The following is a 14,320-nucleotide window of genomic DNA, read 5'->3' as shown; positions in this document are numbered from 1 at the left end:
CCAGTGGTGGGCAACCTTTTTTACATATTAATTCTTTAGAGCGGTTGTTTGGAAATATATAAAAAGAAAAAAAGCATTCATATTATCAGTTCACTTTTTAAACTAATGACATTTTTTTATTCTTTCAAATAATGCTTGTCAAATTTAAAAAATACACCCATTAGACTTACCTACCGTCTTTTTCATTGACAACTGGACAAATCCTGCCTCTGTCCTCTCTTCTTCCAGTCAGGAGACTAGGAGAACACAGGCAAGCAACATCACAAACAGACAAGGCTACAAACTCATGTGAATCAACAAAAGTCTATTCAAGACAAATATACATATGCACATTGTTTAGATGTATGTATATTAAATATAAGTCTTTGTATTTTAAACTTTTAGCACAGCCTTTGCTTATGCTTTTCCTACCAGCACCTGTAACTTAAATTAACCCATTTATATTAATGTTTTTTATTGTGGCTTTTTGCCTTTCTTTGCTATTTTGTGTGCCCTACTCCTTCTGCATCCCTCTGATGCTTCAATTATCTCCTCCTCCTCCCTCTCTGTGCCTGGAGTCGCACCCATACCTCTTGCCTAGCTATTGGTTGTTTAGATTTTATTACATGAACCATAGAAACGCACCTTCAAGTAGTGTACAAATATCCCACAACAACTTTGTATTCATGTGGTGTGTGTGTGTGTGTGTGTGTGTGTGTGTGTAGGAACTTAACTATAATAACAGACACTCACATGTAGTAAAACATACTCTTACCACTCAGCTACACCCCCAGAAGCTTTGCTACTTTTTTTTTCATCGCTAGGCATTGCAGAAGAGCTATAAATGAAGAAATGTCTATATAAACATAAAAGCATACTCATGAGACATGGAAATCGAGTTAAGTGTAAAACAATATCTGGAACAAAGCTAATGCAGAATTTTATCTAGGACTCTGTAGCCTTTACATCACCAGGATTCAGCTGTCCTTCCAGCTGCTGCTCAGACAGCGATCTTTTAACATGTATCTAGATCTATAGAATTGAAATAACATCAACAGTTGACCTCTAAGAAATCAAATCTCTATCTTGAAATGAACCAAAATTGTAATATAGCTGAGATTCCTGTTAATTACTTTCTTGGCACATATCAAAACATCTTGTAGATAAAGAATATAAATGTTTTTCAATCGTACTTTAAAAAATTCCTAATAAATTAAGGCTATTAATTTAAAAAGTAAATATATTATAAAGATTATAGTTTTTTGAAAGAATCATAACATGTCAGTTCATTTCTATCAAATGTCAAAGTGGTAGTGTGTTTTAGTCCATTCAGTATAGATTTTGGGAAAGAATCTCTAAGTATGCAAAACCACAGTGCCAAAATATAGAGAAAATGAGTCACAAATATAGCATGAATGAGGTAGCATGCCATATATTCAAAGTAATTATTCAAAGCTAGTAATTATTCATAATATTCAAATATAGTAATTATTACCCAACACTTAGAATTTACTCTACCCATACTTCTTCGTAAATTTTCAGAGATGTAAATGGACTAATAAAATTGACTTTGTCATCGAATACATCATTTTTTCTCATTGAGAAATGCAGAGATCACTGAATTCATGGCCACTCATCTCAAACAGCAAACTCAATAGCTAGAAAAATCTGTCAAGCGAAGTTTTCAAATAATGAAATAATTCTTACAAAACTGTCATTCATAAAAGTTGGAAGTACTGTTTAAAGGGGACATTTAAAAAGGAAGTTTATTTGCTTACATGCTTCCCAACAGAGATCTACGTGAAACATTACTCTATACCTTGCAGAAAAAGTATGCTTCTAGTTATATGCTTTGTAAATGCAGCACAGGAAATGTCTTATTTATAAATATAATATATATATGAACATTAATCATTCATTACTTTTGAATATCAATTTCAACTGCATGAAACTGCCTTGAAGATCGAAACATAAAGGCAATAAGCACATTGTGCTAATCCTTTTATTCTAATACTTCCTTTCATTATAATACCATTAAAATTTTGTTTCCACCTCATCTTTTAGAATAGTATGCTATAAATCCTATAATTTTGCTTCTTACATCTGAGAGCAGCAGTGTCATTTAGGAGTTATAAAAATGTATTTATCCAAATACTGATTTCTTTAATTCAATAGTATCTAGCATAATTTCAGATTTCAGCATTAAGATATGTTTATGATGAGTGATATTTTCTTATTTGTTTGAAACTTCTCATATATTTTAAAATTTAAATTGTGTTTTAAGACTATTACAATTCAAAGTACTTCCCTTTAAGCAAACTATTACTAACTACTCTGAAGTTCATTTTGTCAAGAATGTTGCAGGTGTAGTACAATTGAAAGTGTTTGCCAGAACCTCTTTTTTGTTCAAAATGAATGTGAAAAAGAAAAGAAAAACTAGGTCACACAACCAGATTATGTGACTTCTTTGATTACTACATATGAAAATATGTATCTGGATGTTTGTATAACAGTGCCAAAGTAAATTCCTGCAAGTGTTTATACACATAAGGTGCATATATTGAAATGTATGTTTTTGAAAATGTTGTACTATAAAAAAGAAAAATCTGTGTAAAAAAAGAGAAAAAGTTTTTTTCCTGCTTGCTAAGGATAGAGACCTGCCTAGGTGAACAAACATAAACATGGCATAAACCTTACCAAGCTCCCTGTAAGGAAAGAGCCTTCATTCTCCAGTACCTGGAGGGCTAGAAACTGAGAGAACACCTGCAGCTCCATCCTTTGAATAGCTTAGATCTTTGTCTTGACAAAAATTTAGACTGTTAAAAATAATGATAACTGCAACTAAATACACACATTCCACATGTGGGTGAGAGGACCTTTGTCTGATACTTTGTGTGAGCATATTAGAGCATGTTGGTGTCTATGTATAACTGAAAGACAGTTGTAGAAATCCATCTTTATTATACTCACTCTGGTAGACTGTGTTATTGAATGCCATTCCATCACATTAGGGAATATATGGCTTTGCCTTTATTTTACTCTTTTTTGTTTTGTTTTTAAATGTGAGAGGTTTCTCACATAGTACAGGCTAGCATCAAACTTATTATACAGTGCATGATGATGACCTTGAACTCCTGATACATCTTCCTTAGTGTCTTGAATGCTGGAATTCGTGTGTATTTTGACTCTTCAATTGATTTCATGTTCTATATATTAGCTGTACCCAACAACTAGATAAACACTGCATCATACAAATGTATTATAAATTACTTATTTCCAAAATGAAAAAGAAATGCTTTGTACTATCATCATAGCAATATGTGTTCACCGATAAGCAATACATGCTGTCACCACATACAGAAGGATAATGAAGATTATTTTATGGCAGGATACTAAAGTTTGGATAGAATATACATAACATTTGTTGTTTTTTTTAGAAAATTGATAAGTACAATCTAAGTTTATCATGCACAATGCATATTCATCATAAAACTATAAAATAAAATAACTGTATTAGTTACTTTTCTATTGCTATGATAAAATGCCAGAACCAAGACAACAATTTTTAAAAAGGCATTCATTTGAGGGTTTATGATGCCAAAGGGATAATAGTCTATTACGATCATGGCTGGAGTCATTGAACCATGGTTGCAGAGCAGTAGCTAAGAGCTTGATCCACATGTAGGAATCAGAAAGTTAACTCAAAATGACATCAGTCTTCTGAAACTTCAGTACCTATCTGAAGTCACACTTTCTCTAGCAAGCCACAGACATGTTTCCCAAAATCCAAATGCAGAGAACAAGTAACCAGATATCTGTGTCTTATGGGAACCTTACCTTCAAACCACCATAATGGCAGAATAATGTAGCAGGTAGATATTTCCCTTTAGAATTAACTGAATTTTTTTAGGAGACTATGACATGTTCCAGGAAATACTAAGTGAACACACAAAATTTAAGCATGTTGCCTTGTTGTTGATTTTGCTTTTGGTTGTTTTCCAAGAAGAGATACTGATATGTATAAACAAAAATACTAAGAAAAATAATAGCATACTGGGGATATGGAGCAGAATGAACATACACTTCTGATAGTATTAACTCATTATCACATAAGTAAATATGTTAAATCTTTAAGACTAAGAACAAAAGGCATGTAGCATTCATTGGAAAAAGCAAGAAGCTATTTTTATAAAGATTGTTGAGGCCAAATATTTTACTGGGATTTGTTAGTATGAAGTCAAGCATATGGACTGGAAGTCCTAGCTATCCTGTGTTGTTTTTGGACATAACTACTCTTCTTTTTGCCTGAGAATACATGCATAATTATCTTGCTTAAGATCACTTATTCTAGAAAATGTATATGGCAAGCATTTTAATACTATTTTAAATGAAAAATTCAGTTATCCCAGGAGCATATTTCTGAGGAATTACCATGAATTATAGTGTCTGAACTCAAAGAAATAAAACTGTTTTGATAGGGTCTAGGATGCTTAAACAGTTTTATGAACATCCAACAATTATCACTGCTATTAACACATCCTTTTAGGTTATCAACTAGACTCTTTGCATGCTCCATGAGAGGCTTAGTTGCCATGGCATAGCGAATAACATGACGAGAAAAAAGTCAAACTAAATCAAGAAACACCCTATAATAGACTCCCCCACCAACCTAAAGGAGCCAAGCATAACCCTTGGGAGAAGTAAAGGGAGGAATTAGCAAAGTTAAAATCATGAATGGCAATTGCAGAGGGTGATGATGTGGCTGAAACATATGGGACTTTTTAGACAAACTGTCATATTGAACAGAATAAATAGACCCTTCCTTAGAGTTGGTATAGACTTCTGGAAAAGAAAACACTGGTAAATTATCAGAGGTGATGCTCAAACAATAGTAGACATGCAAAGAGATGGGTGTCTGTGATTCCAGTACCAGGGAGGCCAAGATCACAAGTCCAAAGCCAGCGTACAATTCATAGTGAGGGCCTACTTCCAAACAAACACAATTCAAAATTGCTTGTATAGCTTTATAATAGTTCTCAAGCTGTTTTTGAGAGTGTTTTAGATGTTAAAACACTCACATTGAGCAATCTATGTAACTCTTCTTAGCAGCATCCAAAGCACATGGCCTATTTGTTAGCACTTACAGTGCACTTTTTTTTCAAGACAGGGTTTCTCTGTGGCTTTAGAGACTGTCCTGGAACTAGCTCTTGTAGAGAAAGCTGGTCTCGAACTCACAGAGATCCACTTGCCTCTACCTACCAAGTGCTGGGATTAAAGGCGTGTGCAACCAGTGCACTTTTAAAGAAGTTCACAGACTATTTCTGTGTTGTAACCTTTGGGAATTCATTGAGCATTCTTCTACTACATACTATTGTTTATAATATTGCTTTAAATATATGATGTGTGATATCTAATAACTATTTCCCTTTCATGCCCACACCAATGTCTGTTGACAAGTCAAATAGTAAAGATTAATGCATGTTCTCTAAGTTAGAATATTCAAAGCCAGGAAGCCTCTGGATAGACATTAGTCAGGAGAAAAGCCTGCAGAATATACTACATGTAACTCAGAATATCTAGAAAAAATTCAATCTAATGGCACAGAAAGCAATCCCAAATGATAGCTTCTAAATATCATTTTCCAAAGTAGTAGTAGTAGCGGTGTTGGTGGTAGTAGTATTACTAATACTACTACTAATAAACAATAATATGGCCCTGTGAAGATTAGTTCACTCTAGGTGGAGTCAGTGAGTAACTTGAGTCTATCACAATGAAGTACCCAATATTGTAGTCATTAATATGAATGGATTCCTGTTAGCTAAGTGCAAGGTAATTGGAGCATCCAAGGAGTAATTTAAGTCCTTGAATGATGGCCGTTTTTTCATACGTTTTTTCTAAAACAGACTATGAACATTGAAAAGAGGTAGGGAGGAAGGAAAAGCAGGTAAGAAGAAAGAAAATGAGGAAGGGGATGATTATGAAAACCAAATTACAACGAACCGTGCTCTTCGATAGTTTTGGTGGAATGGGAAGTAATTATGCGTTGGTCAAGAGATATTAGAGCTGTGGGATCTAAGCTTCAGAAATAAGATAGTAAATGTGAAATCTGAAAGCTACCTAAATTGTTATTATAAGAAATAAACTGTATTACATCTTTTCATGAAATATTATACAGTAACTAAAAGTCATTCAGAGAAAAGCTATCAAATGTCCTCTTGAGTTGCCTGACATATATCTTTTATTTGGTAAAGAAAATTACAAGGTAATACAGAAGGCATCATTACATTTTTTTAGTAAGTTAAAACACTATGTTATTACACAAAAAGCCTACTTTCCTTTAAGAAGGTTAAGTCAGGAGTCCTCTTAGACGTTATAACTTATGAGCACAAACTGAGATTAAAACCTGGCAGGAGACGGGTTGGAGTAGTCTGAGAGGAGACCCTGTTGGTTCATCTGCTCTATTCTTACGTATTTATAAGCTTTCCTGTATACATGTTTTGATTTGTGATGTCCACATGAAAAGAAACAAACTTCTATATGACAGTTACACTGCTGTTCAGCTCCTTTTCAATTTCTCTCCCCCAAAGGTGTCAAGCAGCCAACAAAACTTGTCCAGCAAACTATGTGTGGAATAACTACATGTGCCGATGCCTGGCTCAGCAGGATTTTATCTTTTATTCAAACCCTGAGGATGGTGAGTTACTAAACACTTCATTGTATATAGACTCACATTAATATAGTTTTATCAATGCATTTTCATATTAAATTCTCTCAATAGTCTGCTCATCACTCATTGAAAGGAGTATAAAGTAGGATATTAGCTGCCTCCTTTCATTTTACTTTTAACTTCTATATAAAGGCATGTTTGTATTCCGTTAGTGGAAAGTCAATAGGGACGATGTTTTGAATGCATGTATGTTATACCACATCCTGAGCCAAGTAAGGTCCAGTAAATACGTCCTATGTTTTTCTAGACTCAACCAATGAATTCCATGATGTCTGTGGACCCAACAAGGAGCTGGATGAAGACACCTGTCAGTGTGTCTGCAAAGGGGGTCTTCGGCCATCCAGCTGTGGACCCCACAAAGAACTAGACAGAAACTCGTGTCAGTGTGTCTGTAAAAACAAACTTTTCCCTAGCTCGTGTGGAGCCAACAGGGAATTTGATGAAAACACTTGCCAGTGTGTATGTAAAAGAACCTGTCCTAGAAACCGACCCCTGAATCCTGAAAAATGTACCTGTGAATGTACAGAAAACACAGAGAAATGCTTCTTAAAAGGGAAGAAATTCCACCATCAAACATGCAGGTAAGCAGTCTATGTAAATAGTGCTAATTCACTTCCAGAAAACAGAGCATTCTCAACCAGGATTTGTTTTCTCAACCCAAACAAGTAACTGCTTATAAGAATGAAGCCAATAAATCCTCTGAGGAAAAAATACAGATATTAAATCAATGCTATTCTTTCTTGACACTGGAGTTTTGTAAATTTTTAGCTTCTTTGAGACTGACTTGCTCTATTATATAGAGCTGACTTAGAATTCAGCATCCTCCTGCCTCAGTTTACTGAACAGAGGGATTTCACGGTTATGTCAGCACATTTGGTCTTCGAGGTTTGATTAATCCCAAAAGCAACACAGGCACATCAAAGCACAAAAGAAAGCTAGAATATACTCAAAACCAAATCTTCTCCCTAGAAACTAATATAACAGAGTCATGTATGAGTCCTCTTAGGGGATGTACTATTATTATTTTAGAAATGCATTCAGCAGTCTATGTCTGATGCCTCCAAAGATTATACTTCCAGATGTAGTTTAGGATCAAATGCCTCCATTGTATGATTTTCAGGCTTAAAAATAAAACACGGTAGTACATTTCAGAATTTTATCTGCAAGAGAAATGTTTGTACTTGATGCTTAATGAGAACTAGATAAATGTTCTAGCTTGCTTTCTGTTGCTGTGATGAAATACCACACCCAAAAGCAAGTTGGAAAAGGAAGGGTTTATTTGACTTCCAGGTTGCACTACAAACAAGGGAAACAGAGGCAGAAATTGGAGGCAGGAACTGAAGGAAACCTGGAGGAATACTTTACATAGGCCTGATCCTAGACTTGCCTGCAGGGCCAAAGCCTACCTGTCTATGGCTGTATTCTTCCAGTGTCTGTCCAGCAGCCAAGCCTCTGCTTAAGTTACTTCAGTATCTTTAGCTCTGTCTTCCTTCTCCCTCAGTATGAAGATTACAGGTTTCTTCTGCTTTATTGTGCTCTTACTTTGACACTGAGAACATTTCATGATGCTTTTCAGAGTTGCTCCACATCCTACGGCGTTGGCTTTCTCCGCTCCACCATCTCTAATCTAAGCAGGGACTATGGCCTGGCAGAGGTCTCTGTGTTAAACTGTGTTTTTACTTCCGAGTTGCTAGATCCAGTAGAGATCATCATATTTATCTAGAGCAATGTTTCTCGACCCTCCTAATATTGCCACCCTTATTATAGCTCCTCATGTTGTGGTGACTCCAATTGTTGAATTATTGTTGTTGCCATTTTATTACTAATTTTGATACTGTTATGAATCATAATGTAAATACCTGACATACAGGATATCTGGCCACAGTTAATAGGTTGAGAACTATTGTGTCTTTAATGTTACCATTTTTCTGGTCCGTTTCTCTTGTCATAGTACATAATATTTTAGTGTCTTGATTTTCACTATATTTTCTCTTTTATTAAATATCTTCTTCCATCCACCATTTAAATATGGGCAGACAATACCCTTTCAACATCTAAAATAAAAGCCATTATCATTTTATTTTTAATGTTGTAGCCTCATGACTGTTTATCATTTGTCTTGTACCTTAGTAAGTAGAGCCTATCTATTGTGTCTCAAGAGTTTGTGTTGTCATTTTAACTTTAAATTCTGAAGATCTGTCATTTGTAGTTACTGCATAATGGGGCACCACTTAATTCAGGTATTTCATTGACTATACTTTTTCCTCCTGCATTTTTGCAGAGTTTCTTACAGGAATTGTAATACTTTTTTGTAAAAAAAAAACACTTTGAATAGTACACATTTTCCAGTTTTACTTGCATGTTCATTTTCTACTTACCAAAGGATATTTCCAAAATAATATATAAAATATTACATCTAAAAGAATACAGCTATTACATTTAAACAAATCTGATTAAGCCATCTTCTATATTGAGGCATTTTTTCAATGATCTAGTACATATTACCAAATTTGAATTATTTTGACTGCTTATAGACTAGCCAAACATCATAATATTCTACAGAGAATTGTGTTTAGCTGAGTGGATTATATTTACATCCGTATGCCTATGCTTAAAAAGATACAATATTTCATAAAATCATTTCCTGTTTTTCTGGTATTGAAACTAGTGTCCTGGGCAAGTGGTCATGGAACAATACTCCAAGCGCTGAACTATATCTCTAGGCTAAGTCTTCATACTTACTGCAACTCTTTATGTGCCCATTTTTCTTTCTTTATTTTTTAAAATTTTTATTCATTTTTATATACCCACCACAGTTGCTCCTTCATCCCCTTCTCCCCCTCCTTCTCACTTCCTCCTAACCAAGTCCATCCACTCCTCAGAAAGAGTAAGGCCTCCCATGGGGAGTCAACAAAGCCTGGCACACCCAGTTGAGGCAGGGCTGCCCCCGCCCCCCACCCTTCACCCCCCCACCCTACCCCAGGCATCAAGGCTGAGCAAGGCATTCCACCATATGGAATAGGCTTCAAAAGCCATTTCAAGGTGTACCCATTTTCTATGTTTATCATTCTAGAGGTTAAGGTGTCAAATGGATGGAGCAAAGAGATATACATACATACATACATACACACACACATACACACACACACACACACACATATATATATATACATATATATATATATGCCACTTAATATTTATTCCAATGAAGAAAGGCAGGGTGTATTTTTTTCCTACCTTAATTATCAGCTGTCATTGACCACTGAGGATCGTATGCTTTTCTAATAAAGAAATTGTATTTGTTATGCAATTATGGATATTTTAAAAGTTCTTAATAAGATATTTATACCATCCTCCTCTAAGCCTCAGAGAACATTCCAGAAATGAGGACTGAAAGAACATGAGAGTTAGAAAGAAAGAGCAAAGAGCTGCAAACTTCTGGGAAAAACACAGTTATCACAATCATGAGCTCATAGTTACAGATGTTCATACTGGCTGTACACAAGAATAGACCTATGCAGGCCAAGATGGAGGAAAGGCTAAGGGGACACAGCCCCTCACTAAGGAAGTATTTGTTCCTGATCATCCAGGGAGAGAGGACTTATTGCCACCTGTTGTATACCCACTCATGACTTGCCCTCCCTGAAAGTGATTACTTTCAGTCCAGTAATCACTTTCCTGGCCATAATTAAACTGAATAGTTCATAAACCAAAATAAAGTCATGAATGTGTGAGAGGCACTGGTAGGGAGGAGCAGGAGTTGTTGGGGGTGGCAAGGAGATAAGAGAGAGTAAAATATGAGAGAGTAATTCGGAGGCATTACATACACACATGAGGTTGTCAAAGATAAAGTGAATGAAATTAGCAGTTTTAAATATTGTTTTTCAAAAAGAATTGCCTATGTTTTTCTTTCTATATCACGTGGGATGAAATTTGAAACGTTTACACCAGGAGGCATACTCACTTCCTGTGACAGTCTTCAAAGCTAGAGTCAATTCACTGCAGCAAACAGAACTTCCAAAAATGAAATGATGGGTAACTTTTCCTTTCATCGCTCCCAGTAACTGGAAGTCTTGTGGGGATGGAGAAGGGCCCCTAAGAGCTCATGTTTTCCTCACCATCCGGAGCACAGGTGGAGAAGGAAGAGTTACCCACCATCACCCAGCCAGCTGCAGAGTACAAACTCGAGAGTGAACGTGGATGGGGCTGTTCACTAAAGACTAAGGTCTTGCCAAGTTGGATGGGATTAATTGCCTGGATGTCTGGGTCCCATCCCAGACTTTTGTGAACGTTGCCATGCTTATGTGATCACAGGAAATCAGCAGACCTTAAATATTCACTTTCAAAATTCCTGTTTTATGTTACTTTTATCCACACAGCAAAGGCACTTCAAAAGAACTGATGCTTACAATACAATAGCCCATCTTTCCTTGGCTGTGTCAGCAAGTGAGACATGTTTTTAAAGGCCTTTCCATTCCTCTACAGTTCTGTAACCCTAAGCACACACGTAAACATTTATAAACCTATAAACACATTTATAAGAAAATTAGTAATGTTTCCTGGTTTAAACGTGAGAAAATATAAAAGCTGATTTTTTTAGCATCATGACTCGCTACGATGGTCTTCACCATATGTGTTTCTCTCTGTTCTTCTAGTTGTTACAGACGACCATGTACAAATCGAATGAAGCATTGTGAACCAGGACTGTCCTTTAGTGAAGAAGTGTGTCGCTGTGTCCCATCATATTGGAAAAGACCGCATATGAACTAAGATCATACCAATTTTCAGTTCATCATTTTACTGTCTTGAAAAACTGTTGCCACATTAGAACTGTTCATACACAGAAAGTCTCTGTGGGACCATGGTAACAGAGGCCCACGACTGTGTTTCCTGAACCGTGTGGATAGCCGCAGGAATGGACTGGCAGTCAATGTGAAAAGGCCTCTTCAAAGACTGCTTTTCTACCAGTGAACAGACAGCTGAGGTTTTCCTCTTGTGATCTAAAAAAGAAAAAGATAAAAAGAATGACTATATAATTTATTTCCACTAAATCTATTGTTCCTGCATTCATTTTTATAGCAATAACAATTGGTAAAGCTCACTGTGATCAGTATTTTTATAACATGCAAACTATGTTTAAAATAAAGTGAAAATTGTATTATAAACTGCGGCGTTCAGTCCATTGCCATCTTACATTATAGTCCGGTTTTAGAAAATGAAATGTCATCTTTCAAAACACTCTCATCAGAGATTTCTGAGTTGTCTTCCACATTTAAGTGAAGAGTCCCCTGCAGCCTCAAAGCAGATATCATGGGCACTGCTGCATTCATTTGCAGTCTGGATACACTAGATGAGACCTATGTTTTTCACTTCGGTGAAAAAAGGAAGAGAGGGAGAGAAAAGGATCAATTTGACACCATCAGAATGTTTACTATTTGTTTTAAAGCAAGTGAATTATTGTTTTAAAAAAGAAAATCATGAATGCCACCACAGTCATCCTCTTTGAACCAACAGGATAGTGTGATCCATGTTCATCCAATGTTCTCCACCTTTGAAACTCAGCCAAATCCAAATCATTTATCAATTCCTATTCTAAAAATGAAAAAATAAGATCATGTCTCCCTTACTATCCATTTGGAAAATCATTGTTAGATTTCACACATTTGGGATATATGAACTATTTTAGCTATTTTAGGAAATAAAATCTTAGCTTCATTGGGTAAACCTCCAGAGGCTTTTTAAGGAAGGTTTGAACACGGTACAAGGACTGTTATGTATTAGCTTGAATATCAATCTAAATCTTGTGTTTCTTAAAATATATTGGCAAAACAAAACAATAAAAAAATCACTAAACTAAAAATTAAAGCCAAAAGTATCTCAGAGACAAAAAGTTTATTTGTCCCTTGAGAAGCAATAATTTTGATTGAAAGGCAAGAGTAGCACAGACAAAGATAATACATTACCATGGAAGCTTGCAAACAATTTTATGTGGGCCATAAAAATCCCACTTCAACACATTGTAATAAATGGGCTTTTTGCGCCATCAGTATAGATGGACTAGGGCTAAAACTGAACAATTGTTTAGATTATCCACACATGTGATTTAAAAACAAGCTAGAAATTAGAGTGAGAATGTTCTTAAACTCTGCAAAGAATCCCAAGATACCATGGTTGATCCAAAAGATAAAAGTTGAGAAAACACTAGAAACTCACAGCAACAGCTAATATATCCACAACTTGGGAAATTTATAAACAACATTTCATGTCCAGAAATCTAATATTGTATACTCAGTCTAAAAGGCTGAAGGCAAAATGTTTTGCTAAGCAGTTGTGTAAGATTTAGCTTTTAGATTGCTTTTGAAGGAGGTTTTAATATTTACAAACCATTTCAGTGAAACTGATTCCAGTGTTAGAATGTCTAAAATACCCTTTCCTCCATAAGTGCATCATTTAGAACAGAGTTGAAGGGTGTGAATATAAGATGAAATTCCTCAGCACATGCTATACAAGAAGGGGAAGGGCCGTGAACTGACTTGAACTCAAGCATTTCTCTGCACACATTGTTTCTGATGGAATGTAACTCAGGAGGAGAGAAGAGTTAGATGTTCCAGGTGAGAGTGCACATAGCATAATAGTTTTACCACAATACCAGAGCTTTGAGAAACTGATTCATGGTCCAAGTATCATCAACCTAGAACATGCAGATAGGTATCTGGAAAATCTTCAGAGTCACACTTTTCTGTGTGACTCTACTGTCCACAAAGTGTGAGCTTTCATTAGCTAATATTCCAAAATATACTTTCTGAGTTTATGTGTTCTCGTATGTTCTGAATTAATACACTATTTAATCTTCTAAAGACTGCACATAAGGTACTCAACTATTTAAGAAAATCAATGACACGTTTATAATACTTCTTATCAGTGTACTTGAATTTCTGTTCCCTTGGTTACCTTTTTAACTGGGAAGTAACTCTTGCTCATTTACAGGAGCCAGGATCTTTTTGCTCCAGAGATGACAAATTATTGCTTTAAAGAGGCATGCTATGGTAAGAGAATCTAATCTAATTTGGCACTGAATTGCAAATCATGAACCATGTTAAATTCTGACATACTTATGTCCCTAAGAAAATCACCAAGTTCCCCAAGTCTCAGCACATTAGACTTTGGAGGGAAAGAGCCGGATTAAAATTGTGTTTAAAGGCCTGGCTCTAATGTTACAATTTGTTTTGACTATAGAGATGATGAAATCAAAACCAGAACTGAGAATTTCATTTAAACGCTTCACATATGACATTATAAATAAAAACTCTGACTCCCTTATGTTGTCCTTCTAATTTGCTCTTTAATCCTGAGTAATGTAGGTAGCTAGGAGGCACCATTCTTCCTGCCTTCTTAATGCCAATGGTTGCCGCAGATAGAAGCAGAAATTTTTTAGAAATATATTACAAATCAAAACCATTCAAGTTTTGTAGAATGACATTATGTGTTCTTGTATTCTTCTTCCAGACCTCAACCAAATGTAAATAACTGGTACTTATTCTAGAAAGGGGCTTTGAAACAGAAATTGACTTTGATCTCTTGCTGTTGTCTGCTATTCTGACCATAGAATTTGGT

At 35.5% G+C, this 14,320-nt stretch overlaps 1 protein-coding gene across 2 annotated transcripts in view; it reads left to right on the top strand.

Annotated features, from left to right (window-relative positions):
- Vegfc (vascular endothelial growth factor C) overlaps positions 1-14,026 on the top strand; it is a 94,560-nt gene extending 80,534 nt beyond the window's left edge. For both annotated transcript variants that reach the window (XM_005066687.4, XM_021225213.2), the window contains exons 5-7: positions 6,567-6,673; positions 6,954-7,287; positions 11,362-14,026. In XM_005066687.4, the coding sequence (XP_005066744.1) occupies positions 6,567-6,673; positions 6,954-7,287; positions 11,362-11,476 (556 nt within the window). In that variant the 3' untranslated portion in view covers positions 11,477-14,026. The remainder of the gene's footprint in view (positions 1-6,566; positions 6,674-6,953; positions 7,288-11,361) is intronic.
- The last annotated feature ends 294 nt before the right edge of the window (positions 14,027-14,320 follow it).

This window comes from Mesocricetus auratus, unplaced genomic scaffold (genome assembly GCF_017639785.1).
Source record: "Mesocricetus auratus isolate SY011 unplaced genomic scaffold, BCM_Maur_2.0 Super-Scaffold_100026, whole genome shotgun sequence".
NCBI classification, from domain to species: domain Eukaryota; kingdom Metazoa; phylum Chordata; class Mammalia; order Rodentia; family Cricetidae; genus Mesocricetus; species Mesocricetus auratus.
Note: the sequence above shows the minus strand (reverse complement) of the source record. Positions and strands in the feature narration are given on the sequence as shown.